General features: G+C 23.4%; 4 protein-coding genes across 4 annotated transcripts; 2 read left to right on the plus strand and 2 right to left on the minus strand. All coding sequences in view use genetic code 6, as the record gives it.

Annotated features, from left to right (window-relative positions):
• Window positions 1-146: 146 nt before the first annotated feature.
• On the minus strand, window positions 147-512 carry TTHERM_00469270 (hypothetical protein; the record flags this gene model as incomplete). The annotated part of the gene is made up of 1 exon (XM_001025123.1): window positions 147-512. The coding sequence occupies one exon, from the start codon at window positions 510-512 to the stop codon at window positions 147-149; it is 366 nt and encodes a 121-aa protein (XP_001025123.1).
• A 499-nt stretch (window positions 513-1,011) lies between these two features.
• Window positions 1,012-1,449, plus strand: TTHERM_000469288 (hypothetical protein; the record flags this gene model as incomplete). The annotated part of the gene is made up of 1 exon (XM_012800263.1): window positions 1,012-1,449. One exon carries the CDS (start codon window positions 1,012-1,014, stop codon window positions 1,447-1,449), a length of 438 nt encoding a protein of 145 aa, XP_012655717.1.
• Window positions 1,450-7,743: 6,294 nt separating this feature from the next.
• TTHERM_000469289 (hypothetical protein) lies at window positions 7,744-8,280 on the minus strand (the record flags this gene model as incomplete). Its single annotated transcript, XM_012800264.1, has 1 exon — window positions 7,744-8,280. One exon carries the CDS (start codon window positions 8,278-8,280, stop codon window positions 7,744-7,746), a length of 537 nt encoding a protein of 178 aa, XP_012655718.1.
• A 3,032-nt stretch (window positions 8,281-11,312) lies between these two features.
• Window positions 11,313-17,631, plus strand: TTHERM_00469290 (kinesin motor domain protein; the record flags this gene model as incomplete). The annotated part of the gene is made up of 2 exons (XM_001025125.2): window positions 11,313-11,421; window positions 11,474-17,631. 2 exons carry the CDS (start codon window positions 11,313-11,315, stop codon window positions 17,629-17,631), a joined length of 6,267 nt encoding a protein of 2,088 aa, XP_001025125.2.
• Between the last annotated feature and the right edge of the window lie 420 nt (window positions 17,632-18,051).

An 18,051-nucleotide genomic window follows, 5' to 3' on the forward strand; every position in this document is an offset into this window, starting at 1 on the left:
TTTTTTTATATAAAATTAGTCACAGGAGGTTTAATATATTTTTTCTTCTAGTTTATTGAGGTAATTCATTTCAGATAAATTATAGATGAATACATATTTTTAAAAATATTTAGCATGAAAACAACACATTTAAATATACATTCGTATCATTTTATATCATTGAGAGACTTATATGCTTCTTTTCTATTTCTGCAAATTTAAATCCTAATATTTATGAAACAATATTGATAGCTCTTCTCAATCCTATCTAGCTTGAAGAGTTTTATTTACTGATTAGAGGAAACAAATATCCACGATACTAAAGCGAAGGTATTGATGGCCAGGCTTTTGTTATATCTGTTTTAAGCGTTCCAAATTATATTTTGATCTTAATTTGGACATTTTATTATCCAGAAACCATTAATGTAGTTATTACTACTCTTGCTCTTATTGCTTTAATATTCGGATAATTCTTTATATGCTACCTTATAATTTACCAAAGAGATCCAAATGTTAACATATAGAATTCTCATATCTTTTTCATATTTTTAAAAGAAACTACTTCTGCAGCTATTCACTTTTTAAGTTATGTGGCTTTGCTATGCGTAAATCTCCAAATGGAATATTTTTTATTTTATTTAATAGCATTTGAGGTATGCTTGATCAGCTATTATGTTACTTAGTTTAATACTAGAATATAAGATTATTGTAATTCAAGTATTGAAGCCTTTGGAGTTAGCTTTTTATTAATATGTAAGGAAATTCTACATTTAGTAATAGATTTAAGGGATTTGTGTGATAGCTTTTTCAAACATTCAGTCTAATCTTATGGGTTAAATATATCTAATAACATGCTTCTTTTTGGTTTCTTAGTTAAAACTTATCTTTTTATTATGTTTAATCTCTTCCTTTATCAGCATAATTAATTCCATAACATGAAGCTATTTTACATATTACTATACATACTCTCAATTATAAGCTGTATCATATTAGGTTTCAGGGTATTTAAATACATGTTATGGCCTGTTATTAATGGAAGAACATTTATCGAATTTAATAGTATTGATTCCTTCATTAAATATTCAAAAAAACAATCTAATACAAAAAAATTTGAAAAATTAGAAACATTACTGTTGTTGTGTAAGGAAGAAAATGTTACTTAAGATTTTATCTTTTAATTTTTTTATGGTTTTTGTAAAAGCTAAATAATATCAAAATCAATTTGCCGTGAGTATATCTAAAAATCATAATCTTAATAACAAAAAATTAGCTTTTATAGAAAGGTTAATGTAAATGATATTGAATAAATCATACAAAAGAATGGAAGAGTTCTTCCCTAGATTAAAGAAGTATTTTTACATAATGATAATAAATATGAATACAATTTGTTTAGAGTATTTTCAGAAGATAATATCTCTGTTAAATTAAATTATAGTACTGATTAACTTCCAGATAAATTACTAGAATTGAATACAAATACTATATAATAAATAAAAGCAATCATTCATTCATATTTTATATTAAATTCTCAAAAATATGATATGTTGGGTCAGTAATTAACAAATCCTTAATTAATTTTCTACGATTTATTTGATGAAGTAAATTGAAAACAAAATCAATAATTTTGAGAATTCTACATTCTGGTCTTTCTATTTGTTTATACAAATGAAATCTCTACCAAATATTTATAAATTATTATAAGAAAAATATTAAATTAGTAAACTAAATTATTTATTTCATATTTATGTTTTGATTCATGTGAATTTTTAGCATTAAAAAATTTTTTTAAATAAATTAAAATTTTTGAATATAATGCTCTTAAATTTAATGAATTTCAGTAAATACTTAAAACTTTAAGGTAAATATGAATAAATATAAAATTGTTTATTTGTTTTATTTATATGTATTTGAATAAATACGTGATAAATTTAAAGTTAAGTACAATTTTCGAGTATGTTTTAATGAAATTTTTTCTTAAAAAAATTATTTTAAAGATTGACAAAAAAATTTTGAAAATCATTACTATTAATTGATAATTTAGTCAAATTTACCTCATTAATAACTACTTGTAAGTATTTTTATAAAATAATTTTTTTTTTATTATTGATCATGTAAAAAATTTAAAAAATATGACTGATAGATAAAATCTTATTTCATGAATTAAAAATTTTCATAATCACCTTATTTATGGATATTATTTATCTATTAGCTAATTTTTTTAAATTAGTGTAATTGATAATATACTGTCAGAAAAATATCATAATTAAATTGAATAATTTTGTATAAATATTAAAATAAAATGGGACAGAATAAGTCAAAATAAATAATATAATAAACTGCTGAACCTTTAAAAATTGAAACTTAACCAGAATAAAAATATGTAATGTTAAACAGTAGGGAATATAACATAATGGACTATTTTGATGAAGCTCATGTTAAAACATCTTATATTACATGCTAAAGTATGCTAAGATATCTTATTAAAAAAGGTATAGAGGTGAACAAAGATTCACTAGCTTTATACATGAAAGATTCTAATAGTGAATAGCTTAAAGAATTTTTGAGAAATATTAATAAAGAGAAATGCAATTTTATTATGTTACACTTATACTAATTTTATTTGTAAATAAGAATAGTAGATATAATTTAGTAATGCAAACAACTTATAAAAATAAATATATAATCTTATAGGTATACTGAATCAAATGATCAATTAATGTAGCTTTTTGGTAAAATGATAGATTATTATGAGTAATCTAACTATTTACAAGATGTATACTTTCAAATTTAATCAAATACAATCAAAATAGATTGTGAAAATAAACACTTCTAAATTGAAATCTTAAAATAATATCCTTTTCAATAAGAGTAGGATATTTAGCCAATAAATTTATTTGCTATGAAATCAAAATGCAAATTCAACAAAATTTATATTTATGTTTATGCAGAAATTTTGAAAAACAGAATATTTTCTATAATAGATTTCTTATAAAATAATAAAGAAGAATTATAAAAGCTTCATTTGAATTTTTTCAATGATTTTTAAGATGAAGAAGTTGAATTAGCTCTTTAGTGTATAACTCAAATATTTTAAGAATACAAAAGATTAAATGAAGTTAGTGTGTTTTTAAATAAAGAAATAAATCAATTTTAATTTGACATATATGAATACATAATTAAAAATTAAAATATAGAAAAATTTACGATAAATAATATTGGAATATATAACAATATTGCATAAATATCTTTTGATTTAAATAAAAGTATTTAAGCTTAGTTTATCATTTAAAAAATCATTTAAAATAATCCTAAAATATAAATTCTTAAACTGTAAAGAGACTTTTTCTTATAAGGTTAATTTCTATAAAATTTTGAAGTAGAAATTCCCAGAAGAATAAAATTATAAATTCAAATAAATAGTTACAACGTAACTCAATAATAATATTTATAGCTATTACAGTAGTTTTCTCATACTAATTAGTTTGAAATAACAGCAAATGATTCATATAAATCAGGAATATATAGTTACAATTTTATAAATACATTAAATAAATATGAAAATGAGATTAAATTATATATCATTATTTAATTAATCCTAAAAAAATAACTTTAAAAGGTACTCTACCATAAAGCTGAATATTCTTTCATTGATTTATATATAGATTAATGAACCAAATAATTAATTTATCTAAATAAATAAAACATATGATTATTATAATTTAGTATTTTAAATATTAATTTTATGGATGAAATTGTTAATCATCTATTCTTGGAAAATTATTTTTTAGTACTGTCAAATTTATTATTTTTCAAAAAATTAGTTTTTATTTTATATAAAAAATAAAAATAATCAGCTCTATAAATAGCTGTTCTTGCATATGAAATATCTCAAACTGAAAGTAATTTAATGGTTCGTGCTATTTCATATCATTTTTATATTATTTTATCAATTTGATTTTGTATCTTCAAGAGCTATTTTATATTTATTATGTATATATTTAATCAAATCTGATTTATTTATTTTATACATTATAATACTAATAAATTGAGCATTCCTAATTTGAACATCCTATTTATATTTCAAAACTTAAGTTTAAAAAACTTGATAAAATATTTGGTTTAAATTACTTTTATTATTTAGCATAACATCAAAAAAAAATCTTACAATTGATTATTTTGTAAATTAAAAATTGTTTTGAGAAAATAAAATTTGTGCTGAAATTTTAAATTAAAAGCATTGAAAAAAATGCAAACTTTCTATTTCGGAATTAATAAAGTTTGATTATTAGTTTAACACATCTACAGCTATAGTTTATAAAACAAATATTTTTAAAAGGTTATTAAAATCAGATCATGAAGTTTAAAATATTTAGATAAGACTTAAAATTTATGAAAAGTGATTTTCTACATGAATAAAAAATCCTTTTTGTTTCTACTATTTTTTTATATAAAAATAGTTAAAGGAGGATTGATATATTTTTTTTTCTTGTTTTTTGAGATAATTAGTTTTAGATAAATTATAGATGAATATATATTTTAAATAATTAAATTTAGTATAAAAGCAACATATTTAAATACACTTTCCTATCATTTTACATCATCCAGAGAATTATATGCTTCTATGGTATAATTGGATTTTTAAGTAAAATTACTAACTTTTAATCATTGTTAAAAAATATTTTAATAATTCAGTAGATGAAGAGATAGAAGGATCTACCTTAGTTATAATTTTTTTACAAGAAATTTTATTAGTCTTTTAATTTATAGCTTTAAGAAGTAAAATATGTTTATATGTATCAAAATCGAAGCAATATTAAAAAAATATTTAAATTCTTCATCTGATACTCAGCTCTGAACAAGAGTACCTATTTTATTTATTTAAAATTAATATCTAAATCTAATATAAATTTTTAACAATTAAAATAAATAAAATAAAAAATTTGCTTTTTAAATGAAAGACTAAAAATAAGAAAAATGAGTTTATTAATTAGTTAAATATTTATTAATTTTAAAGCTTCTCTATAAAATGAGTTAAGAAATTAAAAAAAATTAATTTGTTTGTCCAGATTATTGCAATATACTGTTTTATATTTAGACAAAGCTTAATTTTTATAAAATATAAATTAAAATATTATAATTTAACAAAAAAAAACAAATTTTAAATTTATATTTATATCACAAAAACAATATAAAAATTATTTTAAAGATTTGTTCAATTTGTTTCGGAAATTACATTCTATATCATACTTGCAAGGCTAAAAAATTAATAGACATATCTAAATGTTTGATATAGATAATAGGAAATATACTTAATAATCTATTTTCATACTCATAAATAATACTACAATATTATTGAGTCTAATACTTATTTTAGAATAATATGATGTATAAATGCTTTAAATATTAAATGAAACAATACTGCTAAAATCTAATATAAATTAAAGGTGACATCTTTTCTAAGAATTTATTTCAGATTTACTCAGAAAAGAAGAAATTTTTTGATTAAAAGTTTGAAATATTGAAATGTTTTCAGAAATAATTAAAATAAAGCTTCTTAAGAAACAATAAAGAATATAAAGAGAAACTTTATAGAAATTCTGTGATAGACAAATTTAAGCTGAGAAAAAAAGATAAATAAAAACTTGCTACTCAATTTAAATATTTTGAAAATTATTTTACATTCATAAGTAATTGTAGAACAATTAGCTTATTTGCAATGACATTAGCTTTTTTTAAATATAGAGAATCATAATTGTAAGTATTGTCAATTGGAATTGAAATTGATAAGAATTTAGTAAAGGTAGATAAATTTATGAAATTACAATTATTAATAGAAGAGATTTTAAGATATGAATAAAAGTAACCCAATTTATTTGTGAAATTCTAAATTTGTTTATTTTGAGAAAAACATAGAACACAATACAATATAAAATCAGTAAATCCCTTTTTAATTAATAAAAGAAATTAAAAGCTTAATTTTTTCCTTTTTTAAATTTTTAGGTAACAAGGTAGTAAGACTTTACTAGAAGTAGATGATAAGTTATAAAGAGAAGGTAAAAATTAAGTAATTAAAGCAATCAATGAATAATTCGCTGATTAGATCAACTCATTCATTCAAAAATTTCATCAGAAAAGATGTACATCTAAATTTTTATTAATTTTTTCAAAAAAGTTCCTTCCTATTTTCTACATTTTTGAATAAATAAAGTATATTTTTATCTATTTTCTCAACCTATTTGTTATTCTAGCCATTTCTTCTATTTGAATATCATTCCTTTTTTGTTTCAATTTAGGATAGGTATAAATTTTTAGTTTTAGGTCATAAATTCAACAAACAAACGTAAAATCTGTTGATTTAACACAGAAGAGTAAAATAGACAAAACATAAATTTTAAATATATTTGAGTAATTCTAGCTAATTCAGTTATAAATTTAAAAAAATTTTACTCAAATGATGACGAAATCAATCAATCAATAAATCTAAACTATAAAATTTAATATTTAGATTTACTCAAACTATTTTCTTCTATATTCATTTTATCTCTCTTTTATTTTAATTGAATGGTCTAGTCAAACCTTTAGTTAGCACTTTTTTAATATTGTTTGATTAACACTTATATACTTATATGTATTTCTTTAAGTAAAAAAACTTGTTGAAGAAAATTTATTATTCAGTAAGAAATTGGTAATTTAATAAACAGAAGGTTAAAAAAATTTATGATTGAAAAAATTAACTATAATGAAATGAGAGGAAGAAAATATTTGATTAAATTTAAGTTATTGGGTAATTATTTGGAAATTTGTTTGAGTAAATTGGATGAAATTTTAATGGTATTACCTAATGATGAAATAAATTCAAAGGAAGCATATAATAACAAATTTATTAGTTATAAAATTGTGGGTAGAATTTCATATAGTTGATTTATAGTTTTGTTAAGACAAATATAGTCTCTCAATTTTATTTATTTATTTGATATAATGATCTGATGTAAAGTTGTAATTGCAAACAAGCTTTCCCTTATTTATCTATTACGAAGGCATTGGATATAAAAGTGCGGAGGTGATTTGTTTATAATTAATTAGTAAGAAAACATTAAAAAGTAAAGAAATTTGAGAGAAATAAAAAAAGGGATACATAATTTATCTTTTTTAAAGATCGATTGATTGAATTAAAAAATTAAATTTTTTGTTTTTTTACAAATACTTAAAATTTAAGAATAAAAAGATAATATTACAAATTCACAAACACTAAAAAAAGCAATTTGTAATAGTGAAATTATATAGAAGTACTGAATATTATCATAAAGATTTGAAAGATAAACGCGCTTAAGGCATTTATTTATTTACAAAAGAGTATAAAGATTTATAATAACCAAAGAACTTCTTTGAAATAAGCATTTTACTTTGAATAATCTTGGTTATATAACATAATGATTTAATTTTCTGTAAGGTAGCTTGAAACTATAAAAACACCTGCGCTTGAAAAGATTCTTTAGCTATACAAATTCTATCTAGTTTCATTCTTAATATGCTTAGCAGCAGCATTAACAGGTATTGCTTATTTGATATTAACTGCCATTAAATCTTGCTCAGTATAGTAAATTCATATCTTTACAATTATAACTGTATTATTCTATTGCTTCTTGGTAGTCGATATGTTACTATCTGAAAAAGCAACCCTATAATTTTTTAATTAACACTGTAAAAATTTAAATTTGACAGAGAATGTAACCTTCAAAACTTTCTTATAGAGCGTAGAGCGTCTCAGGTATTACTCAAACTAGAAAGAGATTTCTGTGTTTTAGGTTCGTGAAGTGCTTTGGAACTCTATGCAAATTCCTTATTATAAGATATTTTTTTTAGCTCAAGTCTCTTGTTGGATACTTTATGGAATAAGTTTCTTTTTTGCCTTTCAATACTTTGGAAAGGGATGCATTCATGAACATGAGTCCCTGATTATTTTTATAGTGTATCTATATCACAATTTATGGTTTATTATTTTAGTAGGATTCTCCTTAGTAGTAAGCGTTTCCGCCATCTTATTTTTACCATTTATTATTTGTGCTTACTTTAAATTTAATGACAGCTCAGAAATTCCTGACGACCCTGAAGAACAATAAAAAATATTCTTGTAAAACTAGTTAGAAAACTTTTAATATGATCAATCAAAAGCTAAAGACACTTTATGTGCTATCTGCTTGGAAGACTTTTAAGCCGAAGCACCTGTTAAAAGAACTAAATGCTGTAAATCTATCTACCATCCAGTATGTATAAAGGAATGGGTTGTAAATAGTATTACATGCCCTAACTGTAGAAAATCTCCTTTCACAAAAAACAATAAAAACTCATAGCCAAATGAAGTTCGTGTTGATTCAGTAGTACCTCTAAATAATAATATTTTAAATACAGAATTAAATAACCAATAAGGAAACAATCCAAACCAAAATAATAATAACAATCCCATTCAACCAATTAATAATCCGAATGAGATTAATATAAATTAAGCTTAACCTGAATAAATTGCAAATTAAAATGTTGTTGTCCACGAAGATATTATCGCAGATATAGAGAACTAAAATATTCAACCAATGTAGGATGCTTAAATGATTGAAAACTAGTAATAAGTAATAAATTTATAGCAAGAAAATCAAGCTAATGCAGAACCAATTAACCCTCAATAAGTTTAGATTTAACACAATAATCAGAGCTAGCTACCTCCAGCTTGTAATTAAAATAATAATTTGTAAAATGAAGATAGCTACATCATCTAATTTTCTGATAGTTCTGTAAATTAATCAGCTAATAAAAATCAAAAAACAAAAGAATTCAATGGTTTATAACAATAAGATAATGAAGAAATAGAACAAGAATAAATATAAGTTGTTGATGATATAGAATAAATTGATTAAAACAAAGATGCTACCTTTGATAAAAATAAATCTCAAAACGAATCCTCAACGAACAGCAAAGGAAGAAAAAAATTCTAAAGTACATGTACATAAGGTGATGGAATAAACAACAATGGAATTTCAGAACTCCATGGCTAAAGATTAACCATTTATAATAATATAGATGGAATGGGTATCAACTCAACTGAAATAAGTACTCAAAAAATAAATATATATCATAAAAACAATGACATCCCAATCCATAATGCAGGAATAATAGATCATTTTGATGTAAATGATTTTGATAACGCAAATGAAAATAAAGTCAATGAAAAGTGAAAAAATAAATACTTGAAAATTAATTAAAGATATATATTAAGTAAGCCTTTTAATTAATTTAAAAACCAAATCCAAGTGAAAAGTTTATTATCAATTTCTAATTAATGAAGCTAACATATATTATTAACAATAAATATTTTCAAATTTACAAATAAACAATTATTTCAAATTAAAACAATCATCACAAATTTATTTGAGGAAGAAAAAAACTAGAAGAATAGATTAGATAAATAGATAGTTAAATATAGTTATGTAAGCTAAAGTAATAACTAACTTTTTATTTATTTATTTATTAATAAAACTTTTAAAATTTTTATAAAAATTTCTAATTAAATTTGACAGACGCACTAAACTAGATATTAAATAGAGAGCTAGCTTTCTTAATAGATTATGCTCTTCTACCTATTTAAATATAAAATAAAATTCATATTAAATTATTCTATTTAATTATTATATCTACAATTATATGTAAAAATACTTCTTATTCATAATATTTACTACATTAGATTTTCAATTCTAAAATCGTTTTAAAAAGTTTAAAAATATTATTTATAAATTTATTAATTTTTTTCATATTAAATAAAAAGCTTCTAATTCTTTTAATATACTTCATTTATTTTTAATTCTAAAATAATTTTAATAAGTTTAAAAATCCTATTAATTTTTAAAAAATATTATCATAATATACATCTTCTTACTAATTCATTTTATATTATGTTAGATTTTAAATTCTAAAATCATTTTAGTAAGTTTAAAAATCTTATTAAATATTTAAAAAAATATATATTATCATAGTTAATATCCAATTTCATTTAAAATTAAATTATTTTATTAAATTAAAATATCTAAACTGAAATTTAAAAACTTCTTTTTCATATTTTTTACTACATCCTATTTTAGTTATTTTACAGCTTTTATCTAATAGAGAAAAAATTTATCATAGATTATATCCATCTTCATTTGCAAGCATAAAATAAAATTGAAATAAAATTATTCAATTAATTACAATATTTCATTATATAAAGAGCTTCTTATTTGTATTATTTACGGCATTCTATTTTAATTTCTAAAATAATTTTAATTACTTTACAATTTTTATTTATTAATAAAAAAACTTAGATTATTTTCGAGTTATTAAATAATCTTTTGCTACAAGTTTCTGAATTAAAGTTTAATATTAGCTTTTTTTGATAGATTTTATTTTTTTTAAGTACAGTATGTTTAACTTGATTAAAAATGTATAAGAAATATTTTATTTAGATTAAAAATGTTGAATTAGAATAAATTATTAAATAATTTATGTTTGAAAATAAAAATGCTTTATTTCACTTTTGATATGATTTTTAATAAAAGTAAAATTTACCTTTTTTGAAAGTATTTTTTTAAGATTTTGAAATCAACATAAATTCTACATTTACTTTTGAATGGTGTAAATTATTGAATAATATAAATAACACTATTTATGTATGTTTAAGTATTAACGAGTTTTATAATTACTAAAAGAGGAGAAGTATTTATAATATTAGGTTTGAATACATTAAATTCAGATATTTAAAAAATTCAAATTAAAAATTAAAAAACACAAAATTTAAGTAAATTGTGTTTAAAGATTTATATTCAAGTTGGAAAGAGATCTAATCAGAACTACTAATTAAATTATATATAATACATATGAAAAGCTTAATCAAACGAGATATTAATCGAAACTATTTATATTACAATATTGAAAATTTAATTATTTATATTTAAAAAGACACCTCAGACTAAATAATCAAATATCTGAATTATATTCATAAATCTCTAGTGTAGATAGAATAAAAGTATTGAAGATATAAAAGCTTAATATTTATTTTTAAAATATTTATAAGCTTTCATTAATTATTAAAGTAGAATTTATTATATTTATTATATAACTTATATTTCTGTCTCTTAAATCTCAAAGATATAGATAGATCAATCAGTCTATAGTTTTAACCTAAACATCTATCTCATAAATAATTATATAAATTAATTAGTATTTAGAAACACTATCATAAATATTCAAGGAACATTAATAAAGTAGATTGAGTCTAAAAAAATATTTTTCAAGAGTTTTCAAATATTTAGATGAATTAAGCATCAGATAGAAGAAGTGAAGCTTCAGATTAATACGCTGTTGCTTCAGCCAAAAATAGTTTATCAAACACATAATCATCTAACTAAAATAATAATGCAAGTAAAATTTTTATTTAGTAAAGCTTTTTAATAATTCTCATTACTATAAAAAGGTTAAAATAATGAAAGGAAAAATGATTGCAGGGTTTAGGTTGCAGTAAGAGTAAGACCTTTTATAAATAAAGAGCTAGTTGATTGTGAAAGCTCTTGTGTTAAAACACAATCTAATAAAATTATAATAGGTGGAGATAAGGATTTTGAGTTTGATAAAGTTATAGACTAAGAAGCGTCTTAGGAAGAGGTATATCAATGGTGTGTCAAAGATTTGCTCAATAAATCTTTTGAGGGTTATAACGCCACGGTATTAGCTTATGGATAAACTGGATCAGGTAAAACTTTTACAATGGGAACATCAAATACTAGCCTAAACGATGCATAAGAAATGGGTATAATTCCAAGAGTAATTAGAGAAATATTTAGCATTAGAAGGGAGAAAGAAAAATCTGTAGAAATGCTTTTAAAAATTAGCTATTTTGAGATATATAATGATAATATTATTGATTTGCTTGATCCTAATGCTATATCTGGTACTAATAATGCTGCTGCATCAAAAAAGGGAAAGTCAAATGCAAATGCAAATAATATATTTATTAGGGAAGAGCTTGATGGTAGCATTAATTTATATGGAATAACCGAAGAGAAGGTAAATTCTCCTGAAGAAATGCTTGCAGCATTAGAAAGGGGAGGTTTATGCAGGTCTACTAGTGCTACTCTCATGAATTAAACAAGCTCTAGATCTCATGCGGTTTTTACAATATTTTTAGAATAGCATTGTATCGATGATTTATATCAAAATTAAGATTAAAATGCTATGATTCCTGAAGATGCAGATGGGTAAAAAACAGTAGAGAACATTATTAATGAGGGATTTAAAACAAGTAAGTTTCATTTTGTTGATTTAGCAGGAAGTGAACGTATAAAGAAAACAGGTGCTGTTGGTAATACTATGAAGGAAGGAATAAACATTAATATGGGTCTTCTTTCTCTTGGTAATGTTATATCAGCTCTCACAGAACCATAAAAGCCTGGAGCTGCAAAAAAGCATATTCCTTATAGAGATTCAAAGCTAACTCGTATCCTTTAAGATAGTTTAGGTGGAAATAGTAATACACTTATGATTGCTTGTGTAAGTCCTGCAGAAAGCAACTTTGAAGAGAGTCTTAACACTTTGAAGTATGCCAGTAGGGCAAGAAGAATAAAAAATAAACCAATTGTAAATAGGGATCCACAAAGTGCTTTAATAAGCTCCCTTAAATAGCAAATATAAGAGGCTCATTTGGAAATAGCAAAGTATAGATAATTGCTAGTTACAAATAATGTAAAAATACCAGATGGCATGATGGGTTTTGGATTAAATGCATTACAAAATGTTGAAGATGGTGGCCAAAAAAGAAAATTGACATAGGACCTCATGATGCTAAAACAAAATAATAATGTTGGGGGAGCAATTCTTTCAATAGGGATCGGTAATGAAGCTGATATAGAAGAAATAAAGCAATTGCGTTTAAATTAAGTAAAGTTAGAGAAAAAAGTAAAAGAGCTGTAAGCTGAAAATAGCCAATTGAAATCGCATACTTAAAAAGGAGAGATAGAGGTTTATACAATTTAAAAGCAAAAGGATGAATATAGATTAAAATTAGAAAAAATCTTACAAATAGCAAAAGAAAAAGGGTTATTACATTAAGCAAGTTCAAATAGTATGGATGTTGAAGGAGAGGATCAAAAATAGCATATTTTTATTAATCAAAATGGTGAACTTGAGTTGGGCTAAGAGTAGCAAAACTTATTCGATGAGTATAATGAAAACATACAAAAGCTAAAAAAAGACCTTTTAAAAAAAGATCAAGAAAAAGGAGAGATGCAATTTGAATTTGAAGAGTCGATGAGAGCTTCAATTAGAGATTAATAAATATTGTGTGAAAAAGAAAAAAAGATAATTACCTTGAATAGAAACTTGAAAACAAAAGAGAATGAAATTAAAAAGCTTATGAAAGAGTTGCAAAACTTAAAAAAAGAAAATGCAGATTTATTAAAAAATGCAAATGTAAAGTTAACAGCAGCAGATATGGAAAATATTCAAGATACTAGTATAATGTAAGAAGAGCAAGAAGAAGAGTTTAATGATGAAGGAGAAGGTTTGGATTAAATATCTATGGATCCTGAGTATGTTTAAATGGAAAGTTAGTTAAAATTAGAAGAAAACTAAAATAAGCTAAAGCTCTCAAAAGTTGATGGATCTATTTAAGAAAAAAGCGAAGATCTACGCAGATTAAACTAAAATTAATTAGAGCTCTAAAAGTAGCTTCTAGAGAAAATGAAAGAACAATACCATTAAAAAATTATTCATCTTGAAACTGACATGAAAAAAATAGAAAATTAAAGAGATGAGGCTCTTTAAAAGTTATCTAATAATAACTCTAAGGAAGCTATTGCTGAGAAATAAAGAGTTATTGAAAATTTCAAGTAAAAAGTAGTAGACATGCAATCTAATCTCAATGAATACAAAAGAAAAGCAAAGGAGTAGGAGACACTCTAAAAAACTGTGTAGGCTTAAGAAAGACAAATACAATAACTTGGAGTAGAAATAAATAAATTTAAGCAATTAAAGACTAACCTTTATAAAGAACTTAAAAAGAATAATGAAGAATTTGAAAAATTCAAACAGAAAAAATATAAGGATTTAATGGATGAAAAAAAAAAGAATATTGAAAAGGAAAAGCAAATATTTAAGTTATAAAATTAGACAAAAAAGTAAGAGCGTCTTTTACAGAAGAAGTAAGAAGAATACAATAAAATGATTAGGTCACGAGATTTAATTAAGAAAATTATCTCTTCAAAGAGCACTAATTAGCTTAGAGGAAAAATTGCTTCTCAGCGTTATAAGCGTAAATAGAAAACAGAATTACAATTTGGTATGTCTGAAGACCAAAATGTAACTTTAAATACGAGCATAAACGCTTTTACAAACTAGTCATTTGCAGAAAGTAGCTCTGATGACCTTGAAGAAATTCTTGATAAGTGTCTATGCAAATTAATAGAATCAATAGAAATAGAAATGAATATTGAAAAAGTAGAGGAGGAGTTAAAAACAACTTCACAAGAGCAAGAAGAAGCTTAATAAAAGTATATTGAGTTTAAGCTAAATCTTGAAAAAAAAGAGAAAGCAATTAATGAAAAATAAGCTGGCAATAAAAATAAAGATGAGAGTTTATTTGGTGATGATATGATTGAGTAACAACAGCATTAAATAGATTAGTAGAAAATGGAATTAGAAGAGATTTAGAGCAGACTTGATAGTTTAGAAGCCAAATACGAATTTACAAAGGAGAAGCTAAACAAACTAATCAACGATAAGCGTTCAAGCAGTTTTGAAACTTTGTAAAATGAACTTCTAACATCACAGAAATATAACAATATCCAAACTCAAAAAATTCTTTTTAAATATTTAATTGAAAAATTTGGATCGAGCAGTAATGAGATACTTCGCAACCAGGATAAAATAGAAAACCTCAAGCTTTAAATAGCAGATTTATAGTAATATGTTAAGATGCTATAAAATCAAAAAGACATATGCTAAATTTAGCTATAATAACAAATTGATAGTTTACAGAATTAGCTATAAGCAGCACAGACGCTTTAGTCTCAGTCTTAGCCTTGTCCTTCAGATTCTGATTCTGAAATTAACTAAACCTAAGATGAACAGAGCTTTGGGTATATGTAAGTAAATTAGATAGGAGATGATGGAAACCGCAGATTTAATAAAAATAAAGGGTCTCCTCCAAAATAGATATCTAGTAATAGATATAAAATGATGAGACAGCAATATTAAGCAGAGTAATCTCCATTTAAAAAAGACAATAAAAACCAAGAAGATACGGTTAAACTTTAATAGAAGTAAATTAATGATCTAACCAGGTAACTCAAGCAACATGAATTAAGAGTAAAAACATTACAAAATAGGAATGATACTTTACAGTAAAAGTATGATGATCTTAAGAAAGCTAACTGCAAGGATAAGTTTATTGGCATAAATAAGTAATATATAGAAGAAGAATAAAGCAGCTAGCAATAGTAAATTCAAGCAGTTGGTGTTGTCACAAATCACACTTCTTAGACGTAGAATGCAACATAAATTTAAGCTTAAAACTAACAACCAAACTTGAATTTACCTGGATTATAGCAAAATTAGAGCATAAATAAAAACATTAAGGAAATAGCAAGCATATAGTCTTTGAAAGATAGAAGAAAGGAAATAAAAGGGAAAGTTAATACAAATGAAGGAACCCCATAAAATAATAACAATAATAGTACGAGCACTCCCGTACAAAATACACCATAATCATAGCATATAAATTCTCTGTAAAATTTGTCAGCCTAATCAAACTAATAGGAATAGCATTCATTTAGCGAAAACAGAGAAGACAGAAACATACAATTTTAAATACTTGATAAAGTTACAAATAATGATACTCATATTAGTTTATTTGCTAGCAAAACCAAAGCTCATTCTCTAGCTTAGAAGAGAAATATAATTCAAGAAGCTCGCCTATAACAAAATTCTTTAGCTTAGCAACAGCAACAATAGTAGCAGTAAGCATTATAGCAATTGCAAATTTTAAATACAAATGGTTCTTCAGATTTTGGAGTAAGAGGAAGACTTTCCTAAGGAAATCCATCAAGACAAGAAACTTAGATGCCTAATTTCAATAATTTAACTCTAGAAATAGAATAATAATAATAATAATAATAAAATAAAAATATAGATACCATTTTGAATACCTCAAGTGACAATACAAGTTCCTATCACAATTCTTTAGGATTCAGCTTAGGCAGTCCTCTTAAAGTTCCAGAATAAGCAAACACAAACAATGTTTCTTTAGCAGAGTCAGAAGATTTAACATCGTTACATTAGTAATAAGCTTCATATAATAATAACAATATTAATAAAATAGTAAATGAAATGAATCAACAAGGTCAAGCAACAAACAATATTTTCAACAATTCAGGTTAGATCTTTTCTTTTGCAAACGACTTAAGCACTTCATTAAATTAAGCTAACCAGATAAATAGCTAAAATAATTTCAATAATAGCCTGTCATTACAAGGCTAAAATGGAAGTGGATTAAGAAATTCAGTTGAAAGCAATAATGGATTAGCTTCTCCTGGCGATGAAACTCCGTTTTCTTGTAAATATGAGTGTTTAGCAAAAATCAATGATGCTCATACAGGTTAAGTATTTTGTGTAGAAAGTCATGAAAACTTTTTATTTTCAACCTCTGTAAAATCCCTTAAAATATGGGACTTAGAAACACTAAAATGTGTAAGTGACATACAAGCCCATAACCATTTTGTGAAAGGTTTGGCAATTTTAGAATAAGAAAAATGGATTGCTACTGCTTGTGATAAATATATCAATATATGGGATATGATAAGTATGTAAAAAGTATGTACTCTAACTGGACACAATGTAGATATCAAGCAACTTTATGTAGATTAAAACCATATTTTGTATTCTGCAGGTAAAGGCTTAAATAATTTTGGTGCACTTGTAACTTGGGATATCAGAAAATAGTAAGTTATAGATGAAAGAGAAAAGAATCAAGATATATTTTCAGTTCTACCCTACAATAATATAATCTATTATGCAAGCAGAGATCACTATGTTAGAAGAATCAACATGGAAACAAATTAATCCATAGATCCATTTAAGCCTCCTCATTACGATGCAGTTACTTCTTTGGCCATACTGAATGGTTATCTTGTAAGTGGGTCTAAGGACCATAATTTAAAACTATGGAATACAAATCCTTCAAATATTAGCTTTAAGTAATAGACACACTACTCAAACGAATAAGTTATCTGTTTAGAGTCAAACAAAGATAATAACCTATTATACGTTGGTCAAAAAGATGGTAAAATAAAGGTTGTGACAACTTAAAACAATAGGTTTAGAGATATTAGTGATATTAACAATGGACTACAGTCAGTAAATTGCATAACAAAAGTATAAAGTACAAGTGCTGAAAATGTTTTTGCTTGTGGAAGTGCTGATAAAGTAATAAAAATTTGGAAACCTACATCTGAGTCATAATACAACTTAGCTCAGCTCAAAAATATGTGTAGCAATGAATTATTGAATGCAAATAATTAACTGACTCCTTTTTAGACATTCTAGAGTGAATCAGCAAATGATATTATAGAGTCTGAATGATAAAACTTAATTTAACAAATAGATGGAAAAGCAAATGATCAAATGAACTAATTTTATTTAATTAAATGCAAATATAAAAAATGAATATATTATATAATTAAAAATAGGTTTCTTAGTAATTATTTATTTTTATTTCTTTCTTTTTTGTTTTTTTGGTTTTTTTCAATATCAAAATATGCTTACTACTTTGATTTTAGAAAACCAGTAGGATTTACCTCTTTTTTTATTTAGTGGTTTAATAAATTTGAATTTCTAGCTTGCAAATAAATTTTAAATAAATTAAATAAGAAAGCTTTAATCTTACATTTAGAACTGTAATTCTGCAAACTATTACAAATTTTTATGGAAATAAATTTCTATCATATTTTATATCGAAATTCATTTTTATGTTTTAAGCCTTACTGGGCTACGAATACAATT

Source organism: Tetrahymena thermophila (assembly GCF_000189635.1).
Source record: "Tetrahymena thermophila SB210 genomic scaffold scf_8254371, whole genome shotgun sequence".
Classification (NCBI taxonomy): Eukaryota; Ciliophora; class Oligohymenophorea; order Hymenostomatida; family Tetrahymenidae; genus Tetrahymena; species Tetrahymena thermophila.